We start from the raw sequence: 27954 nt of genomic DNA, 5'->3' as shown, positions 1-27954 counted from the left end.
TCAGCAATAATCGCCTCAAGTGGAGGCGCCACAAAAATAAGCAGAATCAGCCGTCTCTAATGGAGGCATCACGACAACGGAACACATCAGCCGTGAGAGCAAACACCTTTGCCATCTCCAATCAGGAGAACAGCTCACGAAGGAATTAGCCGGGCCAGAGTGAAGCCCGATTGCATATATTAACAATGGAACATGACAGACATTTCTTGATCGGACATGGGTCCAATCGCACACAGACTCGATTGGATACAGTCTCGATTGCACTCCGACCCGATCGGACAAAATCCTAATCAAACACGGTCCTAATTGGACATAGACTCAATTGGACACAATAATGATCGAACACATATCGTTTTCGAACACGGAGCTGTTTGCACACGGACCCGATTGCACACGGACTTGATTGCGCACGGACCCGATTGCACACAACCCAATTGCTATTTACAAGATAGAAAACTTTCGTCTCTACCTAGCGGCAGTGTCAAGTATTACTCAAAAATTTTCTGTTTTCTTTTTACATTTCTTTGTAAATAGGTTTTGTAAAGAAAATGCAAAAAAAATTTCGTTTTAAATATCTCTGCAGTTCTTTTTTTCTCTGCATTCATTCTATGAGTGCATTAAAAATTTGCAATTACTTACTTCTCAATTTCTTTGCAGATAAGTTTTGCGAAAAAGATACCAAAAAATTTCTCAGTAATATTCTTTACAAACTCTTTGAAAATTTATCTGTGTTTCTCTGTAATTTTGTTTGTAATTTCTTTTTAATATTTTTACAAATAGATTTTACAGAAAGAAATGCATAGAAATATCTTTTTCAATTTGTTTCAAATTAATATTGCTTGCAGTTTCTTTTCAATTTTGTCTATAGATTCTCATTGATTTCTCTGCTAATATGATTTTTCAATGACGCTAACTTTCCATAAGCTAAAATTGTACTAAAATAGCCAGAATTTCTTAAAATTAAAATATTAATTATAGACAAAATTAAGAATAATTGTGATGTTTTACAGTAAAATAGATCTTAAATGATTTGTATTTGTGATTAATAATCATTTTAACAGTGTGTTAAAAAATATGTTTAATTCCTTTGTCATTTTCAATTTATTTTTAATTCGTGCCTTATTAAAAGCATAAGAATTTAATAAGGCCCAATGTCAGAGTTCAAAAAAATTTTTTTTTGTTCATTTAAAAATGTTTTATATAGATGGTAATTTTATTTTGACAAGTGGTTAAAATAAACATTTTATTTTCATTTAGTTCATTTCAATATCTTTGTAAATAAAATTTATAAAAAATAAAATAAGTGGCTTTTATTCGGCTCAGGTTCGAGCATACCTTATATGCTCATTTGCTCATTTGCATTATATTAATTTTTATCTCACAATCAGTAACTATTGCAAATTTTGAAAAATGATAAAAGACTTCTTCTCAGTTTTATTGCTATCAACCCACGAGAACATAAACGAATATTTTGTGACACCCTGTACATTGGCACCAAGAACTGGGTGGCTCGAGTGTATTTTGTATTAATGATTTTAAATCTTATAATTCTTATAAAGTTTTTTAAATTTAATTTTTAATTTGTAAAAACTTGTACTTGATGGAATTAAAATAAAGTAGTTGAAATAGAATAAAGTTACCGCACCGGCTTTTAAATCCCTTCACCTTGCATACAAATTCAACCACAGTACTTGTATACTCTTTGGGATTACATGATCAAAAAGAGGATTTTATACATTATTATAAGTAAGTTGCTATTTTTTGAGAAATTAATTTGTTGAGTGCCCAATATATCCAAATGAAACCAAAACAAGTGAACCTTTTCATTATTGTTAATTGATTTAAGAAAAGAACAGACTGTACTAAAGTCAAAATACATAAACCGTTGAAAAGTTATATTGTAAAAAGATAAAAACGTAAATGTGTATAAAATAACTTACATGAATTTATATATTGGTTAGCCAGGTAAAACACTAATAAGCAATAAGTCATATAAAATTCCATATTTTACGCACAAGAAAACAATCAAAAACAGATATAGAAAAGATATCGGTAAGTTCTCTTCTTCTCGACGACCGAAAGACAAATGTGAAAATTGTTGGTATGAAAATTGTCAACAAGTTCAAACGTTATTGTTTTATTTCTTCAGAGTGATTCTAATAAACTAGTTTATGAAGAGTCAAAGAAATCTGTATCTCTTCCTAGGTTTATATCATTCTTTTGCTGTTTGATATATACCATCTTTGAAGTCAATCTTTTGTCGTAATTTGTTTCTGAGTCTAGAATTTTAACCAGAGTCCAAATGTATCCCTTGATCTTCATTCTTAATTGTCTTTTTGTCTGCCCCAAATATATGGAATTTTATACAACCTACCATTGTTTTATTAGGCTGACTAATATATAAATTCATGTAAGTTATTTTATACATATTTATGTTTTCATTTTTGTATGTACAATATTAGTTTTTAACGGTTTATATATTTTGACTTCAGTTCGGTCCGTTCTTTATTTTTTCGTAAATCAATTAACAATAATAAAGAGATTCACTTGGTTTGGTTTCATTTGGATGCATTGCACTCATCAAATTAACATATCGAAAAATAGAAACTTACTTATAATGATATATGAAATCCTCATTTTGATCATATATTTTTTGTAAAACTAATTTAATTATTATATAGAAATTTTACGTTGTAAGACTGACGATATGGACTTATATGGAATACAAAACCTCTTTGCAATTATGTTAAAGTTTAATTGGTGACATTCTTTTCGATTGTTTGTGCCGATGGGGACTTACAAGGGGAGCCCTCGAGAAATAAATCACCGATTTTAAAATTTTATGGGTGTGTAGTATTCATTCACAATTTTTATCGTAGTAAAGCAGTTTATTGCGGATATTAGGCATTCTCGAGAAAATAATGATTAAATGTTTTCAGCCTCTATAGTAGCGCTACAGCTTTTTTATAAAGTATAAACAAAAAAAAACAATAATAAAACCGTTTTCGGAGACTGTTGTAAGTATGACGATTTTTCTAATACTGAACGCTACGCCACGCGCCGCTGACTCGATAATCGTTTTTCTGTAACGGTACTATAGGTGTTGAAAATATTTAATCGTTATTTTCTCGAGACTGCTTGATAACCGCAACAAACTGCTTTACTTCAGTAAAGGAGTGAGTACTAGCTCGTAAAATTTTATTAAAATCGATGACTTTTTTCTCGAGGACTCCTTTTGTTAGTAAATTCAAAATGTTCATATGATTTTATACGTGAGAAATTAAAGAATAAATTAAATGTTTTCTTAACATAAAACCTAAAAATTTGTGCTCGTTAAGAACCTCTGTTTATATGTAAGATGTTAAAATGTTAGCTAGGGAAAGAGAGTGAGAATGAGAGTATGAGAGTGAGAGAGAGAGAGAGAATAAGTGAGAGAGGGAATGAGTGAGAGAGATGCGAAAACGAGATGCGGCGTTACTTTCGGAGCGATACGCGGTATCCGACAAAGGAAATCGGCAGCGCTTTCGGAGCGATACGCGGTATCCGACAGAGGAAATCGGCAGCGCTTTCGGAGCGCGACTCGGCGTTCGGTAAAAAGGTCTGGCGTCATTAAGTGTAGATTATCGGAATAGATTGAAAGAGTGGACAATGTCGTTTGAGTGACGTGAAGAGAAAAATTAGCGGTGTTCGGCGCCGCTTGGTAGAGGCGCGGCGCTTTAGAGATTTTTGAAAAGTGTACACGTGTGCGAATGTGTGTGTGTGTAAATGTGTGTGCCTGTGTGTGTCCGTGTGAGGGATATAAGAAGCTGTGCGAGAGCCTGAGGGCGAGAGAAACAATTCTGCGAGTCAAGAGAACATTCTGTAGACACTCAACAAAATATATTATACTTATTATCTAAAAGCCTTAATTGATCCCACATACACTTTGGGGGCTCGTCCGGGATCAGGCTAGTTAGATCCGTAGTATAACGAGTTCCGTGAGTGTCGAGAGTCGAGTTTTGAGTTTATTGTGAACCTGAAGAGACGAGCAATGAGTACCAGATACGTGAACAACCTGACGGTGGCAGAGCTGAAAGAGAGACTGAGAAAATTGGGACTATTCAGTTCCGGTACTAAGAGCGAGTTAATAAAGCGTTTAGACGAGTCAGTTCCTTCCGGCGTTTGGACCGAAGAACAACCAGAGAATTGGGCGACGGAGAGCATAGAAGAAGCCGGTAACACAGGAGCGAATGAGAGAGGTACCGGAAACGAGACATCATCAGGGCATCAATCCAGAGACCCGCGCGTAATCGAGATGGAGCTGGAGATCTTGAAACGCGAAATTGAGATGCTGAAGACTCAATCGCGGGCATCCGCTCGTGTATCAGATGCGCATTACGCATCGAATACGGAGATCAGGTCGACGCAACTTAGAGCAAACATGAGTGCCATAGCCGAGCTTCTCGCTACGTTCGACGATACGACGGGCAATTTTGACATCTGGGAGAGTCAACTGAGATTGCTGAGGCGGACCTACCGATTAGACGACGAACACACGAGGATACTGATCGGGATGCGGCTGAAAGGGAAGGCGCTAGAGTGGCTGCATTCCAAGGCCAAATACATGGAGATATCCTTAGAGGCATTGCTACACGAGCTCAGAACCATGTTCGATCATCGACCGAGCAGAGTGGCACTACGTAAAAAGTTCGAAGAGCGTGTGTGGAGGAAAGGCAAGACCTTTGCCGATTACATGCACCAGAAAGTCATCTTAGGGAACCGTCTGCCGTTTGACGAAGAGGAACTCGTCGAATATATCATTGACGGTATTCCTGACCGCGGGTTGAGGAATTAAGCGCGAATCGGCGGCCTCGACTCGAGAGCAGCACTGATGGAGAGATTTGAGCGGATAACGCTTTGGGACAAAAGGCATCCGGAGCGAGGAAAAGTCACAGTTTCGAGCGAAAGCGGAGAAAAGTGGCGAGAACGGAAAGAGCGAGCAGAAGAAGACGACGCCTAGTGTGAAGAAGAATTGTTTTAACTGCGGCTTGGCCGATAACTTCGGTAAAGACTGCCCGACGAAGGAGAACGGATCGAAGTGCTTTAAATGCGGTGAGCGTGGGCACATTGCGACGAAATGTTCCGAGAAGAGAGCGAAGGTAAAAGACAGTTACGTCGCAACGCAGGTAACGCAAACGAAATGTAAAAAAGAGGTTATGGTAAACGGTTGTAACATTGTCGCGTTAATTGATACTGGGAGCGATCTATGTTTAATGCGTGCGGATCAACATTCCGACCTATGTCGGAAGATCCTATGATCTTCGTCGTTAGAGTACCGAGAGACGCGATTTCGCGGCGTAGGGTTAAAGGAAAACGTAGCGTTAGGAGAATTCCGTGCGGAATTAGCTGTCGACAGGCATTCTTATCCTATTTTAATTCGAGTCGTTGCAAATGATATGATTAGTCGGTGCAGATTTTTTTAATACAGTCGACTTACACATAAAAAACGGTAATATATTGATTAATTCCGTGGAAAATACGATAGCGAAAGATCAAACGCTTCCCGAGATCTTTCAAATAGATCTCGAACGCAAAGAGACAAAGTAAATCTGTCACATATTTCGAGTAACGAGTGTCGAGCGGTTATTAAGAATATTATAAACAATTACAAACCAAATAAGACTAAAAAGACTAGTGTTAAAATGTCAATTATTTTAAAAGGTGAAGAGCCGGTATATCAGAGAGCCCGTCGATTGCCCGCAGTGGAAAAAGAAAAAGTGAACGGCATCATTTCCGAGTGGATTCGAGATGACATTGCGCAGCCATCGCTGTCCGACTACGCGAGTCCGATAGTTTTAGTGGAAAAGAAAGACGGGAGCGCTCGATTGTGCGTAGACTATTGCCAGCTTAATAAAAAAATCGTACGCGATAGATATCCGCTTTCGTTAATAGAAGACCAGGTAGATTTCTTGCAAGGCATGATATATTTCAGCACGTTAGATCTGGAAAACGGTTTTTTTCACGTCCCGATAGAGAAGGACAGTCGAAAGTATACGGCTTTTATAGTGCCAGACGGGCACTATGAATTTTTGAAAGTTCCGTTCGGACTTTGCAATTTGCCGTCGGTTTTTCAGCGATTCATTAACACCGTTTTTAAAGACGCAATACGCGACCGGCTAGTGTTAACTTACCTCGATGATCTCATAATTCCGTCTGTCGATGAAGATACAGGAATTAAAAATTTTGAGATCGTGTTGAAAATCGCGAGCAAGGCAGGACTCAAAATTAATTGGCGCAAGTGTCGTTTTTTACAGACTAAGATAGAGTTTCTTGGCCACGCAATAGAGAACCGTCGAGTATATCCGTCGGTACGTAAAATTGACGCGGTGCGTAAATTTCCAGAACCAAGCAACGTGAAACAAATTCAGAGCTTTCTCGGGCTGAGCGACTACTTTAGAAAATTCATGTCAAAATATTCAATTATTGCGCGCCCTTTAACTAATTTATTGAAGGCAAACGCGAAGTTCCGTTTCGAGGAAGAAGAGAAAGGGGCATTTCTTAATTTAAAAAATATTTTATGTGACAAGCCCGTATTACGAATATATAAAGCGAACGCGGAGACCGAACTGCATACGGACGCGTCAATCGACGGATACGGCGCGATCCTATTACAAAAGAGCGACGAAGATGGTGCGTTCCATCCAATCTACTATTAGAGTAGCAAAACTTTGCCCTCCGAGCGGCGTTACACGAGCTATGAGTTGGAGGTGCTCTTCATTGTTCGAGCCCTAACGAAATTCCGCGTATATTTGTTGGGCATCCATTTTAAAATAGTGACCGACTGCCGAGCGTTCGCGCTTACTATGAATAAGAAAGACTTGTGCGTACGCGTGGCTTGCTGGGCACTGCTTTTAGAAGAATTCGACTATGTTATTGAGCACAGGCCCGGTAAGAGCATGGTCTACGTGGACGCGTTAAGTCGTAATCCGATTCCGAGTTACATGACTATAGATATATGCGATAGCCTGTCCGTGCAATTCAGGCAAGCACAGCAGGACGACGGCGACGTCAAAAAGATATTCGACGCAGTGGAAAAGGGAGATCACGATGATTACATTATTAGAAATAATTTGTTATTTAAAAAACGCGACAGTGATATTCTATTAGTTGTTCCTAAATCTATGCGTACGCAGATAATTAAACGTATGCACGAGCAGGGCCATTTTTCGGTGGCAAAGACGGAGGCATTATTGCGTAGAGAATATATCATACCGAGCGCGGGATCGAAGATTGAAAAAATTATACAAAATTGCGTGGCTTGTATCCTAGCAGAAAAATGTAGGGCAAGCAAGAGGGCTATTTAAATATGATCGATAAGGGGGAATTGCCGCTAGATACATCCATATTGATCACTTAGGACCGTTGCCGACTACAAAAAAAAGTTACAAATACATCTTCGCGATAGTCGATGCTTTCACCAAATACGTGTGGTTATACGCAACAAAAACGACAAACGCGACCGAGATAGTGAATAGACTTAAAAAACAATCTTTTGTTTTCGGAAATCCGAGGCGGATAATCTCAAATCGTGGCACAGCGTTCATGTCTAAAGAATTTAAGGATTATTGTTTGGCGGAAAATGTTAATCACATATTGACTACGACAGGAGTCCCTCGCGCCAACGGATAAGTAGAGTGGGTAAATAGAGTGCTGATTTCGTTGCTAACAAAGCTTTCGGATCCAAAGCGCGAAGAATGGTTTAAATACCTTGATTCAATTATATTTAAATTGTGTGCCACACAGGAGTATTGGCACCACTCTTTTCCGCTTATTGTACGGGACTCATGCGCGCGTGCGAGAAGAACCACAGATCTTAGAATTGTTAGAAAGAGAATGGGTTGACAATTTTGAGAACGATCGGAGCGAATTACGTATGCGAGCGAAAGAGAGCATCGCAAAAATTCAACGCGAAAATCGGAAAACTTCGACAAAGAGGCGAAAAGCGGCGAGAAAATATAATGAGGACGACTTCGTGGCAATTAAGCGTACACAGTTAGGTCCTGGCTGGCTAATAAGTATCTCGGACCATATAGCAATGTAAAAGTGTTGCGTAACGACCGTTATATTGTACAGAAAATAGGCGAGTATGAGGGGCCGTCGAAAACTTCCAAGTCCGCTGATTATATGAAACCTTGGACAAATTTTGCGAGCGATGAGGACGAGTGCAAAGACAAAGACATTCGGGGGCAAATGTCGTTGCAGAATGGCCGAATGTAGGATGTTAAAATGTTAGCTAGGGAAAGAGAGTGAGAATGAGAGTATGAGAGTGAGAGAGAGAGAATGAGTGAGAGAGATGTGAAAACGAGATGCAGCGTTACTTTCGGAGCGATACGCGGTATCCGACAAAGGAAATCGGCAGCGCTTTCGGAGCGATATGTGGTATCCGACAGAGGAAATCAGCAGCGCTTTCGGAGCGCGACTCGGCGTTCGGTAAAAAGGTCCGGCGTCATTAAGTGTAGATTATCGGAATAGATTGAAAGAGTAGACAATGTCGTTTGAGTGACGTAAAGAGCGAAATTAGTGGTGTTTGGCGCCGCTTGGTAGCAGCGCGGCGCTTTAGAGATTTTTGAAAAGTGTACACGTGTGCAAATGTGTGTGTGTGTAAATGTGTGTGCCTGTGTGAGGGATATAAGAAGCTGTGCGAGAGCCTGAGGACGAGAGAAACGATTCTGCGAGTCAAGAGAGCATTCTGTAGACACTCAACGAAATATATTATACTTATTATCTAAAAGCCTTAATTGATCCCACATATATAATCTCTTTTACTTCTATTTAAAATCAGATTGAGCACTTTACGTAAAATACTTTAAATATTTTAAATATAATAATCATACATTGTAACAATATTACTGTAATGTAGCAATGTTATTGCATTATTACTGAAAAATAATCAAATAACGATATTGACGGAAATTATATTTAGTTTACGGTATTTATCTCCAATATTAATAAAATTAGGCTTATCTAACGCGTTTTTGCTTGAGAAGAATGAATCTAACAAAAAAGTTTTGCTCTACTCTAGGAAGAGTAATATTAATCTGTGGTGCGATTTAGGTGTTGCTTAAATCGTTAACTAAATAGTATGAAAGGTCAAAATAAATATGAAAGGTAAAAATAAATAAGAAACGTACTTTATGAGGCAAGAAAATTAAGAATATTCCTCATAATCTTTTAGTTATAAGTCTGTATGTTAAAAGTGGTGCGAATTCTGCAACCTTACACTATATGATTAGAAGAGAGAACTTATTTGACCGAGATAATGTGAAAACACAATGTAAACAAAGCCTTAACAGGCAAAGCTAGATTTGGTACTGATATTTATCGTATTTGATTATATGCCTTTTCAAATTTTCATTAAACTGCGCTCCGAATAAATGTTTGGTCATAATACAACTCTAACAAGCAAACCTATCTTTGCGTGACTCGCCGATTTTATGGAAACTTTGTACATTTGTAGAGTAGGCAAAAATAATAGACACATATTTTTTTTTATTGGCAATGATCAACATTAAAGGGATGAAATCGACTCCTAAAGTTGAGTGTATTAGATAATCATCATGGTGTTACACATAAAAATAATATGCCGATCAACACGAAATTATTACAAAATGTTTTTACGTTAGATAGTAAAGTTTACATGTCCAACTTTCCTTGTATCCTTGTTGCGAGGAGTAAAACATTTCTCAAAAAGACTTATTTTTGTAGAATTTTAAATATAACAGAAAAAATTATTCTTCGATTTTAATAAAACAAAAACCAAATTATGGCACAAAAAAAATAAAAGTTACGTGTTTTTGCTTTTTTTGAAAAAAACCAAAATAAATTAACCCTTAAAATTAAATTTCTTTTCTTGTACTGAAATAATTTCAGTCGCTCTTTGAAACCGTTTTTTTATGTCAGATAATAGAGTTTTAAATGTACGAATTTCTATGCGTCCTTGTTGGAAGAGGGTAAAGTACCCTTTTCACAAAGAATAATTATTACGACGAATGGATGACGAAATCTATATGTATTTACATTGTTATCTATCTATCTAAAAAATAAAATTAATTCAGAACATTATTTTTTGTGTTTTTTATTTTTTTTTAATTTAAACTTTTTTAATTTTTAATACTTTTTTCACTTTTTTTAAATTTATATTTTTGTATATTTTTAATATTATAGTATAGATTATTGTTTATAATTTTTACAGTAATGATACGCAAAAATAATTTATTGATGCATAAAGAGTTTGCACACCAAGCACACTTTATAATTGCTACATTATTGCATGACGCACATATAGTTTCATAATTTTTGAAACAATAATCTGCGGGATTAACAAATTTAGTAGTTTCTTCTGTAAATATCCGCTTTTGTACCACGAATATTTAAATAAATTTAGAAAACGAGGAGAAGATGATTGATTATGATTGAATTTTAATAACAATTGATTCGCAAATGTAAGTTTACATCGTAGTTATACAGAGTGTCCCATTTTTAAAAACGCACTTCGATAATTCGTCAATGAAGCTTTCTCAGCAAAAATGTTTTAGACAAAAGTGGTATGGTTTCGAGGGGGACATAAGCCGGTATCATTAATTTGACGTTGAATAGTTGCTTGAAGGTCACGTGAAGGTTATTTTTTCGTTAGGCATTTTTTGAGTTACAAGATTTGAAAGTTACAGTATCGCCGGCGTTTGCATCACTCAAGGTCTACCACGCAGAGGTTGCCCGGTCGAATTTATACATCTTTTGTGTTCGAAGAAAGATCGAAAGATGATCCAACCAATCAAAGTAAGATTGATCGGTGATCCAGTCAGTCAAGATAAGATTGATCGGTGATTCAACCAAGACTTTCAAGTTTTGTAACTTAAAAAAAAATTTCACATTTAGTTATAGTGTTTTGGAAAAACCTGGAGATAAGCTACAAGAATATGTAATAATTAAAAATATGCAATAATTCCATTAAAAAAAATTGAAGGTGACCTTCACGTGACCTTCAAGCAATTATTCAACGTCAAATTAATGACACCGTCTTATATCCCCCTCGAAATCATACCACTTTTGTCTAAAACATTTTTGCTGAAAATGCTTCATTGAAAAATTATTGAGGTGCGTTTTTAAAAATGGGACACCCTGTATAACTACGATGTAAACTTACATTTGCGAAACAATGTTATTAAAATTCAATCACAATCATTCATCTCCTCCTCTGTTTCTAAATTTATTTAAATATTCGTGGTACAAAAGCGGATATTTACAGAAGAAACCACCTGAATTTAATAATAGATTATTGTTTCAAAAATTGAAAAGTTATATGTGCGTCATGCAATAATGTAGCAATTATAAAATGTGCTTGGTGTGCAAACTTTTTATGTATCAATAAATTTTTTTTGTATATTATTATTGTAAAAATTATAAACAATAATCTATACTATAATATTAAAAATATACAAAAAATAAATTTAAAAAAAGTGAAAATGTATTAAAAATTAAAAAAATTTAAAGTAAAAAAAAATAAAAGATACAAAAAATAATGTCTTGCAGTTCTTCTAGTTTTATTTTTTAAATAGATAGATTAGACATAGATAACAATGTAAATAGACTTTGTCATCCATTTGTCGTAATAATTATTCTTAGTGAGAAGGGTAGTTTAATCTCCCGCAACAAGAGTGCATGAAAATTCGTACATGTAAATCTCTATTATCTAACATAAAAAACGTTTTTAAAGAGCGACTGAAATTATTTCAATACAAAAAAAAGAATTTTATTTTAAGAATTGATTCATTTTAATTTTTTTGAAAAAAGCAAAAACACGTAACCTTCATTTTTTCTTGTGCCATAATTTGGTTTTTGTTTCATTAAAATCGGAGAGTAATTTCTTTTGTTATATTCAAAATACTACAAAAATAAGCCTTTTTGTTTTACTCCGCGCAACAAGGCTACATGGAAAGTTGGACATGTAAACTTTTCTATCTAACATAAAAAACATTTTCTAATAATTTCGTGTTGATCTGTACATTAGTGTAACACCATGATGATTCCCTAATACCTTCAACTTTGGGAGTCAATTTAACTCCTTTAATGTTGATCATTGCCGATAAAAGAAATACGTGTCTATTATTTTTGCCTATTCTACAAATGTACAAAGTTTCAATGAAATCGGCGAATCACGCAAAGGTAAGTTTACTTGTAAGTTGAATAAGAATTAGTAATATTACGCTTATTAAATTGAAAATCAATTTAATAATACATAATGCTAACTCGCTTCTGAATAAACCTTTTTCTCTCTAAAAATTTGTTGCGAAAAGCAACACTTTACACGTAAAATATCAGCACTAAGATCTAGCTGTAACCATTATAGCATGTCATTTATATTATATTTTCTATGTAATTATAATTTTGTCTAAAAAAACACTTTTTTTTCTTATTAATAGAGTCAAGCAGTGCGAGAACTTGACGGAATATGTGGTACTTCCGCGCGAAATAGAGGTAGCGTATGTATCATGCAAGGCAAAGACGAAGGCAAAGCCTAAAGCAAAGACGAAGAATATAAAGCTAACGAATACGATATATGAGAACGTTCACGCTATCTTGAATCCTGAAAAGGTACGCGAACGTATAGACTACAATGGCAGTCAATCCGGGAATTTTTCAAGAAAGCTGAGTGTTCTCTTCCTCGGTATCGACAGCGTTAGTCGATTAAACTTTTACCGAACTATGCCAAAAACCGAGAGATATCTACGCGAAACTGGCTGGATTGGCCTGAAGGGCTATAACAAGATTGGCGACAATACGTTTCCGAATCTAATGGCGATTTTGACTGGTCAAACGCCACAACAGGCATACTCGCGGTGCAAGCCAACAGTGGCCTACAAGCTCGATAATTGTCCCTTTCTCTGGCATAACTTCCGTAATGCCGGCTATGTCACGGCCTACGGCGAAGACGAGACCATCCTTAACACGTTCAACTACCTGAAGGTTGGCTTTGTCGAGCCGCCTACGGATTACTATTTAAGACCCTATATGCTGGCCAGTGAGAAACTTCTCAAAATCAAGAAAAGGTAACAAAATTTTACTTGTTATTATCAAAAAGCAATTTGATCCTTTTGTTGATTAAAAAAATTTCCATTCGCGTTTTCAGATTCAATATGAAGTACTGTACTGGTCCTGAATTGAGCTTTGAACGGATCTTCAATTATGCTGTAAACTTTGCTCAAACTTTCATTGGTGTACCATATTTCGGTTTCTTCTGGACAAACACGATCAGTCACGATAACATGAATAGCATTTCATCGATGGATACTCGTGTGTTGAAGAGATTTGAATTTTTAGAACAAGAAGGAATACTAAATGATTCGATGATAGTCTTCCTAAGCGATCACGGCATGCGCTGGGGAGAGTTTCGCAACACCTTTGTTGGTTGGTACGAGGAAAGATTGCCGTACATCTACATCTGGTTGCCTGAATGGTTCCGTCGAGAGAATCCTGAGACCCATCAAGCTCTCGTGGTGAATCAGAATCGATTCACATCACCGTTCGATCTCTACGAAACATTGCGAAATATTCTTGTCATTGGAGGTGGCGATGCTGATTCTAGTCCAGGATGTTCTACCTGTCAATCCCTTTTTGCGCCTATTTCCAGAAAAAGGGGCTGCCAGGACGCAGGTGTGGCTTATCATTGGTGCACTTGTACAGCCTTCAAGTCGATTAACGTCAATGATAAGATTGTCACTGGTGGTTTGCAAAAATTCCTGGACCATGTTGAGAGCATTGTAAAAAGTTACAAAGATAAAAAAGGCCGGCGATTGTGTGCACGACTCAAGTTGAAGAAAGTGCACCGGGTTGATCAGGTAATCGATTTTGGTACGGATGGCCCGTCTAGCGTCGCATATTTCTACATGATTCAGACAACACCTGGCAACGGCAATTTTGAAGTAACCATAAGATATCACGGTGACGGCAATTACACTGTATCCGATAGCGAAGTCAGCAGAATCAATCCTTATTCTATGAGTGCCAAGTGTTTGAATCACGGTATGAAGCAGTACTGTCACTGCATGAAGTAAACTGTACGAGCCTAAGAAATATTAGGTTTGAATACGTTGTCGCAACTTTATACTTTATTAGTGAATGACTTAATCGCTTCAGAAACGAGTCAACTTTTTTAAATTAGAAAATCGATGACTTAGGAAAAAAGCGTTTTTCAAATTAAAAATATATAGAGTCAATAAAAAATTATTTAGACATTACTTTAAATAACTTTTATGAAACTCAAGAAATATCTCGACGCGTTTGATGTATTGCAATAAGCTTTACTTTTATGATATGTGTTTTTTTCATGTCCTTCTACGATCGATTAAACTTTTACTTTATAAATGCTTTATTCAATATGTATTGTGCAACGATTCCGAATCGATTTTAGTTTAACACGCAAATGTGTGAGGTATATTTTTGTTGATATGCTTGGTACATATCAAATACAAAAGTTGATTACCTCATCTCAAGGAACTAGGGACCTGAGTATGAGTATACATGAACATATTTTTGTTTACTAAAAATAGCTTCCTAAAAATTGTTCTAAAGCCACAACTTACTATTTAAAAAATAAAGGATAATATTAATGAATTTAATTCATTGATCTTTCTAAATAAAATTATTGTTAACAAATGGAAATTTAATATAAGCTAAATGTCAAAAATTATAAATGATAAAAAAATATGCCTCATTTGTTACAACAACGACATAATTCGAAAAACAAAATTTTCCGATTTGAATGTTTTAAATCATTAAAATTTTGTAATGTGATTTTTAAATAAAATTTTGGTATAACCCAGGAGATAGTAGAAAAGTAACATATTGTAACATTACCGTTATTGTTACTCTATTTCATAACAATTATTGCTTTTTTGTCTGTAATAATGGTAATGTCTTTATATTTTCACAGTAACAAACTTTGTTGTTTTTTTATTGTTATTTTGGTTTCTTATTATCTTTATACCTATTCAATAGATTGGAGCACTTTTTCAATATGCACATACACATAGTAATCGGCGTGCTAGATCAAAGGTTATGTACAAAATAAATGCAAATATAAAAATTATTTTTTTATATTTTATAATATCTTTAAATATTATAAAATATTTTGTAGCTTGTATTTTAGGCTGTATTCTGATAGTCATTACCAATGAAAGATACTAAGGTTAGTTAACACGTTAACTGCCACGCCGGTCCCCCTAGGAACCGTCGCTAGAATTTCCGTTCAGGTTTCACCGGTCCGTACGAACCGGCGGCAAACTTCTTGTTATCACCGCGCGCGTGTCGATCCTTGCGTACTTATGAGACTAAACATTTTTTTAATTTAGGCGACATCGGTTTTTGTTTAGTCAATGTTTTAAGGAAAAGAATATAATACTTAAAACATTAATGTAATTTATTAAAACAAGAAAAACAAAGGTGAGGTTTGTTTGTACATTCATTACAGAAGGTTGTAACTTTTTGCGTTACATTTTTTGTTATTTTTAATACGAATCCAAAAGTATTTATTACAATTGGAAAAAGTCAGGCTCTCGAGTGCAACTCATTTGCAAGTGGAGAGGAAAACAAACGAAGACAAGCCCCAGTCCTCAAGTCGGGTTACATTACCTGACATTTGTTTCCACTCTAGCTCGCTTATCGACGAGTGGTCCGGAAGGGCCTGCTTGACGGCTAACTGTGGCGTGAACGGAACGGCAGGTAAAACTGGCGTGGCTGTTAACGAATTTTCAATTAAAAATTTTTACATTTAAATCTAAGAGATTTATCATAAAAATAAATATTGTATCAATTATTAGTTGCCTTAGACTATCCGATATTTTAATAAAAATAAAAATTAATAATTCATATAAAGAATTAATATTCTTCAAATAATCACATTATTCAAAAAGTCAGTCATTATTCGTGCGATCCCAAGCAGAACAGGGAGTCATTACGACGTCAAAATGATGTCAAAGTTACTATAAAATGATCATAAAAGTCATTTTTCGATTAACTAGTGTTGTGTCGCATTATTCTGCATGAATAGATAATTTTGTCTTTGTTTCTTGTAAGGTTTAACATATAAAATAATAACTTCTTTAATATATTAAAATGTTATAGGCAAGTAAGAAAATAATGGTTTCAGACTTTTAGGAAAATAGCTTTTAAATAAACAAATGCTATCTGTCTGGTGAATAGCTTTCATCCTTTTATTTGTATTCATATATGATTTTTGAAGGCAAATAACATTTACCTGAACTACTTAGGAAAATGAAAATAAAATTTAATTTATAGTTAAAATACAATATAGTGGAAAAATTCAAATATATGAGAGTAAAAATCGAGTAGGTATAACTTAATCCATACCAAAAAATGCCGCACCAATCTTGTATGTAATTAGATTTCAGTAGAATTTTCTCAAAATTTTATTAAAATAAAAAATTTTTAATATACAAAAACTTAGCGCTGCAGGATGTCTAAATATAATTTAAATATGCTGTTGTAAAATATAATAGTTATAGTAACTTAGAAAATTATAATAACTTACGATGTTACTTAAATGTTAAAAAACTAGAACTTATTTCGCGTAATTGTTTTTATAACGCATATCTTAAAAATGTTACATTTATTGCATTTTTTCTTATGTCAATTTTTGTATCGTCGATCACGTGATAAAAAGTAGGAGTCGCGAAACTAATAAACAGCTGCTAGTTAGCTGGCGTGGATATCCTAGCAAATTTAACTTTTGAATTTTTGCTACAAATTTAAATTTACCTGCAAGATAACGGCGACGAATCAATTTTACGTAATTCTTCCTAGCAATAGCAGTATGCAATATTTTCCGGAAAATACTACCTCTACCTTCATTACGGAGTTACCTCAAACTTTATCGCATGGAAAATGGGAAGTCGCTTTATTCAATTTCTCTTTAGTTTTTTTAACGTACATCAATTTCTCGAAAATGTGGTCAGATTTTTTCATTCGTCAGATGACCAATTTGAGATGGAAGGTGGTCCATATGAGTTGGGCAAAATACAGTTCAGTACAGTATGGAATTTTTAAAAATATCAAAGATCTTATCCTTGTGATTAATAGAGCATACAAAGATTCACATTTTGTTTTTGAATTGCAAAATAGTATATTGGTAAACTCAAATCTTACAATTAGCTGTGATGATAGAAAAATGTGATGTGATTCACTATACAATATTTCCCAATAATTCTTTTTTTTAAGTATTAGGATGCGAAATGGAATTAAGCATCGAGAATAATTTATTATTTTGTAAGATCATGTTCGTCGATTCCGGTAAATTCATAATGACTTCTTTCAGACTCGAATTTAAAACGAAAAATGGTACTCGAGTTACATGTTATCAGAGTAAATAACCCTGTAATCTGTAGCGTGATATTTTCCAAATTGTCCTGGTCGAGTTACACAAGAGTAATTATATGTACGGGACAAATCTAATAAAACATTTCTCTTCTCCATTTTATATTCTGTTGTGTGAAATGCGTTTCCGTAGAATCAAGATAGATATAAGAGATCAGCTCGAAAAAAAATATAATTTAAAGGCTGGATAAAGGAGGAAGGTTTATGGGTAATTTTGGCAACCTATCCATTGTAAAAAAAGAATCGTGCTCCTAGAACTATCAATGTAACCTCGGAAAGGACTGATTATCACGGTGATGACATGGAAAGAAAACGGAAAAGACAGTTTTGGAATATAAAAATACTTAAAACTGCAAGCTGGATCTTTCAATAATAACGTGCGTATTCATAGTCCTTTCTTGAGGAACGAGGATTCCTTGTTTCTGTCTATCTTTGTTTCCCGTACTATGTTTTACCGTATGTAAAACAAAGACAGACAGAAACAAGAAATTCTCATTCTTTTAAGGAAGGACTATAAATACGGATATAAGGATCAAGAAATCCTCATTAAACGGAAACAACATAACATCGATATACGAGGTGTGATCAAAAAGTAAGGTGACTTTTCATTTTTATAAAAAAATATTCATTTATTCATCCAAAATTATGTTATCCCCTTCAAAATAATCCCCCTCTGATACAATGCATTTGTGCCAGTGCTTTTTCCAGTCGTCAAAACATTTCTGAAATGCACTTTTGGGTATTGCCTTGAGCTCCTCCAGCGATGCAGCCTTAATCTCCTCAATCGTCGCAAATCTTCGTCCTTTCATAAGCCTTTTCAATTTTGGGAAGAGGAAAAAGTCGCAGGGGGCCAAGTCTGGTGAATACGGTGGCTGAGGCACGATGATAGTATTGTTTTTGGCCAAAAAAGTACTCACTAGTAACGACGTGTGCGCAGGTGCATTATCATGGTGCAGAATCCATGAATTTTCTTTCCACACTTCCGGATGTTTTTTTCTTATTGATTCACGCAAACGCCGCATAACCTCAAGGTAATACTCCTTGTTTACCGTACGACCTTGTGATAGGAATTCTTGATGCACAACGCCATGGTAATCAAAGAAAACTGTGAGCAAAACCTTCACATTCGAACGAACTTGGCCTTTTTTGGTCTTGGCTCTCCTGGGCTCTTCCATTGGGATGATTGGGCTTTGGTTGACTCACCGTACGCCACTGTCAACATTTCAAGAGTTTTTGAATACTTAATACCATTTTTTACACAAAAATTAATACAAACTCTCTGCTCCATTATTTTCAACAGCAAAAAATCGCCGAGCACGCAAACACGAGTCTAACCTTTATGCCTCTCACATAAAAACAACACACGCTATATAGTCAAAACTGTGAACATATGATCGTGACGAGTGTACCAACACAAAAAAAAAATTTTGAAATTAGAGTGTACAGAGCGCGCGAAATTCAAAAAGTCACCTTACTTTTTGATCACACCTCGTACAGGGTGATTTAGAAAGACCTTGAAGACATACTCCTGAAGTTATTCTGACACAACTTTTATTTTGGCAAAAACTCCGATGCTTAGTTTTTAAATTATAAAAAGAATTAGTTATCCAATAAACGGGTGCATATAGCGGAGAGGCAGGGCCGGCGCAACTCACCGTTCAATACGAGCGATTACGTAAGACGATGCAGTGATCAGTTGACAGCTCAAACACTGCTTTTCTTCCCTCCCCCCGTTCTCTCTCTCTCTCTCTCTTTCTCTTTCCGCTGTCTCAAAACCTCTATCCTATTCTTATTTTTTTCTTATTTATTTATTAACTCACTTACTGACACTGAAATAACGTTAGATTGAAAAACGACATTGAACTATTTGACGTCTTACTTCTAATAATTCTGTACATGTAAAAAATATCTTCTTTAAGTCAAAACTAGCACATTTAAAAAATGTGATTGAGAAATAAACATGCAGAGAGAATGAATGAATAAGCATTTATTTTGTCCTAGGGCAAGCCCTCTAAGGACACTCAGGAGTACAGTTGAACGTAGAGAGTAACAATATCACTTACAAACTAAAACTGAACGGAGTTGCAGGAATATAGTAAGCAACAAAATAAGAAAGTAAACTATAATAACAAAACAAAAACAAAAACAAATTGTGTTCGGGATGGCGCGAGAGACGGGGACGGGGCGCGATGCGTTGTATCTCTTCCCGATTTTGCAGGAGACCGACGCTCGCGAGCGGGAAGCGAAAGCCGGCCGTCGTCAGGCAGTGGCACGGCCGCGAGCGCGAATATGCGCTCGAGCGTGGCAAACGGCGAGCGGGAACGTGTGCTCGGGCCGTGTTAGATTGCCCGCGAAAATAGCGACAAATATTGATGCCTTCTGTATTCGACGATCCTTCTGGAAAGATCCGGAGAGCGGAATGTTGTTGACGATTGTTTTCCCGCCGGAATCTTTTCAGAAAGATCACAGTCTTTATAAGGCGCAAGAGCAAGACGCGCGTAGCAGTCACTATTCGAGTTTGAGACAAGTAGAACGATAATATTTAAGCGAATTTTAGAACGGCTTTCTTTCCTTTTCGGACTTTGATTTCGGGATTAGTGCCACCATCGATAGGCGTCGATGCGTGCGTAACAATTGTGTCCATTCATAGTGCGTTAGGCGAGTCATACTTCGAGCGTGGTAATCTCCGGGTCTTTAAGAAGAAAACGCCTTCTTCGCGTTGGCTTGCTTTTTTTTGTCGGGCAGTCGTCTAGGCCATCTCCGTCTCAATACTTCGTCTCACCGTCTTTCATTCTCTCACGTTACAAGTCCGAGCGCGAACAAATTGTAACGATCGTACTTCATGGGCGGTTGGCGGGAACGGGCGCGAAAAGTCGCCTGAGGGAATTAGACTTCGTTTTGGTTGGTGTAAAATAAAAAGCGTTTATTGAGAACAGAAGAGACGTGGCAAGACTAGCATACGTCTCGTGCACATACAATCGGTGGTACGCAATAATAGCAGCGGTTACGGAAAATACAGAGACGCGGTCGGACGGAAGTCGATCGCGGAACTTAAACTAATAATTAGAACGCGCGGACGGACGTGACAATAAACTGCGCGGACGAAAATACGGAAAGCTATTTACAAGATTATATACACAAAACACCTGCTACGCGAGACACGGTTCACGGAACGCGTCGTCGCGTTATTTTCCTGGCCTTGCTATTGTGGCGTGAAAGTGAAACTGTCGTGAGACGCGGCGCGTGGTGCGGTAAGGCGGGGCGCGTACACGTACACGGATCCGTGTGGTCGGAGTCGGTTTTTCGCGCAGCCTGTCGCAAGGCGGTTAAGACCGCTACAGCGGCCGAAGGACATTACCCCACGCCAAGTGCGCTTGGTGGAGGCACGGAGCACCGTCCTCCTTACGCGAGGTAGCGTCGGTCTCAGGAGGCGGAAAAGATCGCTCTTTGTCAAGTGGCTTGACAGGGCCCAAGTTTTACTTGAGCCCGTTGAGGCGAGTCGGGAGGCGGAATTGGAGTCGGAAGCGGAGTTGGTTGCGAACCAAGTGTCTTAGCAGAAACCGAGGCGCTCGATCTTGGTAGCAATCTCGGTAGGGGAAGCTTCTATTCGGCGGACCGGCCAGAAGCGGACAAGGTGGTCACTTCCGGCGAACGTCGCCTTATATACCCGAGAATCGAGGCGAGGGGATGTGCGACGTGTTACGGCGGAGCGGTCCGGCGGCAGCATCCCCGCCACTCGATCTCGGGTCTTTCGTTTTGGGCCACGCGCGTAGAGCGTGGCTGGGGACGGCGCGGGAACGAAAGCGCGTGCGCGCGGAGATGCAAGCGCGGGAGCGATCGCTTGTTTGCTTCGTTGTCGGTTATTTTATTAGGCGCTATGCGCCGATAATGGGCTTCAACAGAAAGAAATAAAATATTCTGAAAATCAAATATTCTTTATACTTATAAAATGCTATAAATGACATTAAAACATTAATGTTTAAGTTTATTTTGCAGTAAAATTTATTTAAAGATCGTTATATATATAGTCAACATTATGAGTCCAGTAATCGATTGGTTATGACGTCAATATTAGTTATTTCGGCGGACAGTTTGCTAGTTTGCAATAATCCGCATGTATGCATCGTTTTGATTCCGTAATTTAATTGTTATTGATGTAAGAGAAGAAATGTGTGACAGTGGTTTTGTGAAGGCACAATCAGATAATCTTCCTAAAGTTTCCACGGGAACGATTGCTGATTATTTTATGAATAATGAGTTTTACAATGTGACCAAATTAAATAGAGCTAAAATGAAAAGGTAAGATAGTTAATTCTTATTAATAAACCATATTGTTCAAATACGAAAGTGAGTGTAATAGTATTTTGCCTAAATTTATTTGATAATAATAATTGTATACACTCAGAGCATAACCTTTAAAACCTAACCTACAAAAATTATCAGTAACGCTTGTTCTTTATTGTAAATCACAACGAGTAAATTATGGTGATTCTGCAGTGGGTTACGTACAACTCAAAAGAGATTGGAAATATTTGTAATGTTCAAGGAAAAGTTTGTGCAGAACACCGAGTAAATAGTAAGGCTTACGTTGTGATGCTAGTGAATGAAGATGATGAAAAAATAATAGAAGTTCAATGTCAAGACTGTGCTGCTTCAGAAGGTATATGTACTCTTATGTACTCTTATGTATAAAATATAAATATACTTAAATATATAATATGTTTATTCGTTATTTCATTTACATTCTGCTTTACAGGTGGCTCTAAGAATGCCATCGCTTTTCTTATGTGGGTGCATCGTAGAAGTGAAGATCCAGAACCAACAGCAATTGTATGTTACTGGAAAAAACCCCGCTTAGCTAAAGTTTCAGAAAACGTTAAAAATATAAAAGCAAAGGATATGGGGAAAATTAAATGTCCAAAAGATAATTTAAGTAACTATGATTCAGATGATTTTTAAAACTCGTTATTGATGAAATTCCAGTCACATCACTTTGATTGTTAATTGTCTAGACATTGCATTGATCTAAAGGTCAAAAATTCACCATCATTACATGAAATGTTAGCAACATTTTATACCTCTGATAATTTTACACCGGATGCGGATAGTTTTTTAAAATTTGCTTCTAATATTATGACCTTAGATTTGTGTAATGAAATTGCCATAAATACGAAAAATCAAAGTGAATGTAATCTCTGGAATGAATTAAGATACGGTAGACTCACTGCTTCTCGATTCCACAAAATGGCACATTGTAGCGTATCCAATGGTAGCCTTGTTAATCAAGCAATAAATAATACAAAAGTAATGAATATAAAGTCAATGCAAAGAGAATAAAACTTAGAAAAAAAGGTAATAGAAATTTTAGAAAAAAAACATAAACTAAGTCTGGATTCTTGCGGTTTATTATTAAATCCAGAGTTTCCTGTTATTGCAGCTTCTCCAGATGCTGTAGGAAAAGATTTTGTAGTGGAGATAAAATGCCCAATGACATTAAAAACTGAACGTGCCTATATTATCTCCGATATGAAATTAAGAAATAAATGTTTCGCTCAAATTCAACTTCAGATGTTTTTAAGAAAAGTTCGAAAAGGATTATTTTGTATGGCAAAACATAATTTTGAATCAACGCATGAAATCATAATTGTATGGGTAGATTACAATGAAATTTATGTTAAAAATCTGATACAAAAAGCTATGATCTTTTGGAAAAGTAACATTTTTCCATTAATTCTAGAAACTGTACAGAGTTAGTTATATAAAAATATTGTTACATATATTATAACATATGTGCTTACAGATATATTTTTTTACAAGTTTTGTAAGAAAAAATAATCACAATAAATTACACTATTAATAAAATTGTTTTTTATTACTTATATGTATATAATTTTATAAATTATTTTTTCATTACTGTTTAATAATAGGTTCTTGAAGATTTATTAATGCTGCAGCGACTATTATCATATCATCAATAACGTCTAATGTGCGATGGTGAATATTCGAATAAGGTTTAAGTATACTGAAATTCCGCTTCCGCGCGACCCCCCCGACGGACCGGTCACCGTCCGCAAAACGCCGGCCGAACATCCGCCGAGCGTCACACAAGGCGCCACGCGCCGATAAACGACTTTAAACGCGCCAATACGAGCAGCGAGGCATCCGCGCGTCGCGGCTACCGCGCCGCGCACGCGCACCGGCCCCAAACCGGCACGCGCTAGCGACGTGCTCACGCGCCTCCGTCCGCCCACCACGCAACCGATCTCGAGCGGCGGGGACGCTGGCTCCGACACGAACCGAACCGCCACCGAACGTTCCCGACGTCTCGAGATGCGGGTATAAAAGCGCCGGAGCAGCAAGATGCTGCGCTTCTTCTCCGCCGACTGCTCGGACCGCTACTCCGCCGACTAGTCTCCGAAGAAGTCTCCCGAGGTAGTCCTGGGGTCAAGAGTCTTGGCCTCTGTCGAGCGTTCTCGACGGCTACCGCTTTCGCACCCGTCTCTCCTCGCCGAAGCTGGGCTCAAGTGTCTTGGGCTCAGGCAAGCGTACTTGCCCGACCGGCTTTCCTCGACACCGATCCGATCCTACCGCGGCGGCTACAGAAGAACGGGGTAAAGCGTCTTTGCCTCCGTCGAGCGTACTCGACGTAGCCGTCGCATCCTGCCTGCGAGTAAGATCACAACGCAACCGCCGCGGATTTAAAGAGCCGCTCAGCCGAGCGACGCCCCGCGCCCCGCTACCGTGCTGGCGACCGCGAAAAGCCGAGCACGCGACCTCGCAAGGCCGAAAAACACGGGGCCGCCCGCGCGCCGAAAACAAACGCCGACCGCGCAAACCACGCACCTGCCGTGGGAAGAAGCGGCAACCGCGCCGACGACGTTCCCCGCGCCGAACCCTCTGTACATACTAGCTGTAAGACATTTGTATTCGTCACTCAATAAAACCTGTACCTATTTTTCACGTTCAAACACCCGAGTCTAATTCTCTCTTAACCCGGATCGTGCCCTGGAATTCCCGACGAGCTACGTCCGTGCGCGATCTCTATCCAAGAGAAACGGGTTGTTACATGGCGCCCGAACAGGGACCGTTGCCGTCCGGAGAGAATTAGACCCGCGTTGGCCATGCCGAGAAGCTGGATCTACCGAATAGACCGTACCGCGCTAGAGTCGCACCTCGAAACTCTCAGGCTGGACACAACCGGGAACGTGGACGATCTCCGCCGCCGCTTACGGGAATACGCGACCGCGCATCCCGAATATCAGCCCGCGAACATGCCACCCCCGGAGGACCAGTCCGAGATCCGCATCGAGATACCGGACCCACCACTCACTGGCGGGGGGCACGCGTCCGACGCCAAGCAAATGAACCAGATACGGAAGTGGGGATGCCACTTCGAAGGGAAAGACCCCATCGCGTTCCTTGAGCGGGTCGACGAACTACAGCGAGAGTACGGGTTCTCCGACGCACAGTTATTGCGCGGTCTCCCCGAACTGCTGCGCGGGGAAGCGCTCCTGTGGTACCGCAACAATCGCGACTCCTGGGACGACTGGCAGGCGTTCACCGGCGAATTCCGGGAATATTACTTACCACGGCGATACGTCGCCAAATTAAAACGGGACATTCAGGCGCGAAAACAAGGTACCGACGAGCTATACCGCAAGTACGCGACGGAGCTCCTCACCATGATGAGACGCGCAGGCGGGTACGAAAAGGAGGAGCAGCTCGACCTGCTGTACGAAAACCTCCAACCGCGGTACAAGTTGTACGTCCGCCGCGACGGCCTCCGCCGAACAACCGACCTGCTCCGTCAGGCGGAGGAATTCGAGGAAATCAGCGCGCAATGCCGCGATCGCGGCGTCGCCCCCAAGCCAACCGCCACCAACACCGCCGCAACCACGTACGACAAGAACGAATGCTGCTGGCGCTGCAAGCAGCGCGGGCACACTCGGTTCGACTGCCGTCGCATCGCGAAAAAATTCTGTTCCCAGTGCGGGAAAGACGGCGTCTACACACGCGACTGCCACCCGCCGCCGGGAAACGCCACCAGGACCGGGGAGGCCCCTGCCGCACCCCGGTCCTCCGAGTAAGATTTAAACCGCGACCGCACATCTACCTCAGAATCGACCAGCACGAGCTCGAGGTCCTCCTGGACTCGGGCTCGGAAGCCTCCTTCGTGAGCCCGGCTATCGCGAACCGTCTACGACGCCGAGGGCGAGAGATACGACCCGTCACCGGCCAGGTCTACGTGGCGGACGGGTCGAGCGTACCGATTGGGGGATGCATCGTGCTACCGATCGTCATCAACAACCGAGCAATTTCGCACGAGTTCCAAATATTACCCGGACTCGACACCGACGTACTTTTCGGCGTCGATATCATGGCTCGGGCCCAAATCGCCATCCCGCCGCCACCGAAACACGCCGCGAGGGCACGCACTCCTCCGCACGCAACCCTCCCGATACGACCCGCGGCCGAAGGGGAGGGAGAACAGGAACGCCTGCAAGCCTTCCTCGCCGAAGAACTCCCCCGATTCGAAGCCGTACACGGACCGACCGACCGGCTGCAACACACGATCCGCGTCAGAAATCATCCGCCGATTAAGCAACGGTACCGTCCTCGGAATCCGGCGATGCAGGCCATCATCGACCGCGAGGTCGACGAAATGCTCCGTAACGGAATCATCGAGCCGTCGCAAAGCGCGTGGAGCTCACCTATCGTGATCGTGAGAAAAAAGGACGGCAAACCACGCTTTTGCATCGATTTCCGCAGGGTAAACGATGTGACCGAACGCGACGCGTATCCGCTGCCACAGATCGCCGCGACGCTGGATAAACTTCGCGGCGCGCAGTTCCTGACCACGCTCGACCTGGAGAGCGGCTACTGGCAGGTGCCGCTAGCACCGGAAAGCCGACCGATTACCGCGTTCACGGTGCCCGGACGCGGACTAATGCAGTTCCGCGTAATGCCCTTCGGACTGCATTCCGCGCCCGCCACGTTCCAACGGTTACTAGACGGCATACTAGGCCCGGAGTTAGAGCCTAGCGTGTTCGTCTACCTAGACGACATTATCGTCGTTAGCCGAACCTTCGACGAGCACCTCGACACCCTGCGAGAAGTCTTTTCGCGACTAAGATCCGCCCAACTCCGGCTTAACCCCGCGAAATGCCGGTTCTGTACGACAACAATCAAGTATCTCGGACACGTCGTGGACCGCGAGGGCATACGAACCGACCCGGAAAAGACCAACACGATCGTAGAGTGGCCGGTGCCGCACACCGTGCGGCAAGTACGCCAATTCCTCGGCATCGCCTCGTGGTACCGCCGATTCATACGCGACTTCGCGACCCTCGCCGCCCCGCTAACCGCACTCACTCGCAAGAACGCCGCCTGGAGGTGGGGAACCTCGGAGCAGGAGGCGTTTGACGCCCTGAAGAGAACGCTCACGACCGCGCCGGTATTGGCCTGCCCGGATTTCGAGAGACAATTCGTCTTACAAACGGACGCGAGTACGACCGGCCTGGGAGCCGTACTCACACAATACTTCCCCGAGGGCGAGCGCGTGATCGCATATGCCAGTCGTACCCTGAATCCCGCCGAACGAAACTACAGCGCGACGGAGCTGGAGTGTCTCGCAATACTGTGGGGAATACGCCGAATGAGGGATTACCTCGAGGGCTATCGCTTTAAGGTCGTGACCGATCACCAGTCACTCCGCTGGCTACAAAAACTCGACTCGCCCACCGGCCGACTCGGACGGTGGGCATTCGAGTTACGACAATACGACTTTGACGTTCAATACCGCAAGGGAGCGTTGAACAAGGTAGCCGATGCCTTGTCCCGCCGACACGCCGTCAACGTCATCGCGGAGCCCCGATGCCCGTGGTACCGGAAATGGTGGAGAACCGCACGCAACACGCCGCACGACGCCCCCGACTTCCGCATCGAAGACGGGAAATTATACAAACACATGCTACATACCCTCGACTTGTCCGAAACGCCGAGCGACGCACAATGGAAAGAGTGCGTCCCCCGCGAAGGACGCACCGAGATCCTGCGGCGGTATCACGACGAGCCGACCGCCGGACATCTCGGGATCGCCAAGACGATCTCGCGCATCGCCGCACAGTACCACTGGCCCGGAATGTTCCGCGACATAGCCCAATACGTGCGGCGGTGCGAGACATGCCTGGCTCACAAAGCGGAGCAGCGCCGACCCGCCGGACTGCTCCACCCGACCGTAATTACGCGACCGTGGCAACAAGTTGCCATCGATCTCATAGGGCCGTTACCACGATCCTCCCGGGGCCACACGTGGCTCCTCACTATGCAAGACCGGTTCACCAAATGGCTCGAGATGCGTGCTCTCCGCCGCGCCACCGCACAAAACGTGACCGCCGCCCTCACGGAAGCTATCGTGCTCCGCCACGGATGCCCCGACGAAATCCTCTCCGACAACGGGACCCAGCTGCGTTCGGCCTCACTGACCCAGCTTCTGCAGAAACTGCAGATCCGCCACCGATTGACGCC

The 27954-nt window shown here is 40.2% G+C and overlaps 1 protein-coding gene across 2 annotated transcripts in view; it reads left to right on the top strand.

The window, feature by feature from the left end:
- Positions 1–16399, top strand: part of LOC105202277 — a 109280-nt gene extending 92881 nt beyond the window's left edge. For both annotated transcript variants that reach the window (XM_039455239.1, XM_039454893.1), the window contains exons 4-5: positions 12459–13085; positions 13166–16399. In XM_039455239.1, the coding sequence (XP_039311173.1) occupies positions 12459–13085; positions 13166–14090 (1552 nt within the window). In that variant the 3' untranslated portion in view covers positions 14091–16399. The remainder of the gene's footprint in view (positions 1–12458; positions 13086–13165) is intronic.
- Positions 16400–27954: the final 11555 nt, after the last annotated feature.

Source organism: Solenopsis invicta, chromosome 1, assembly GCF_016802725.1.
Source record: "Solenopsis invicta isolate M01_SB chromosome 1, UNIL_Sinv_3.0, whole genome shotgun sequence".
NCBI classification, from domain to species: domain Eukaryota; kingdom Metazoa; phylum Arthropoda; class Insecta; order Hymenoptera; family Formicidae; genus Solenopsis; species Solenopsis invicta.
Note: the sequence above shows the minus strand (reverse complement) of the source record. Positions and strands in the feature narration are given on the sequence as shown.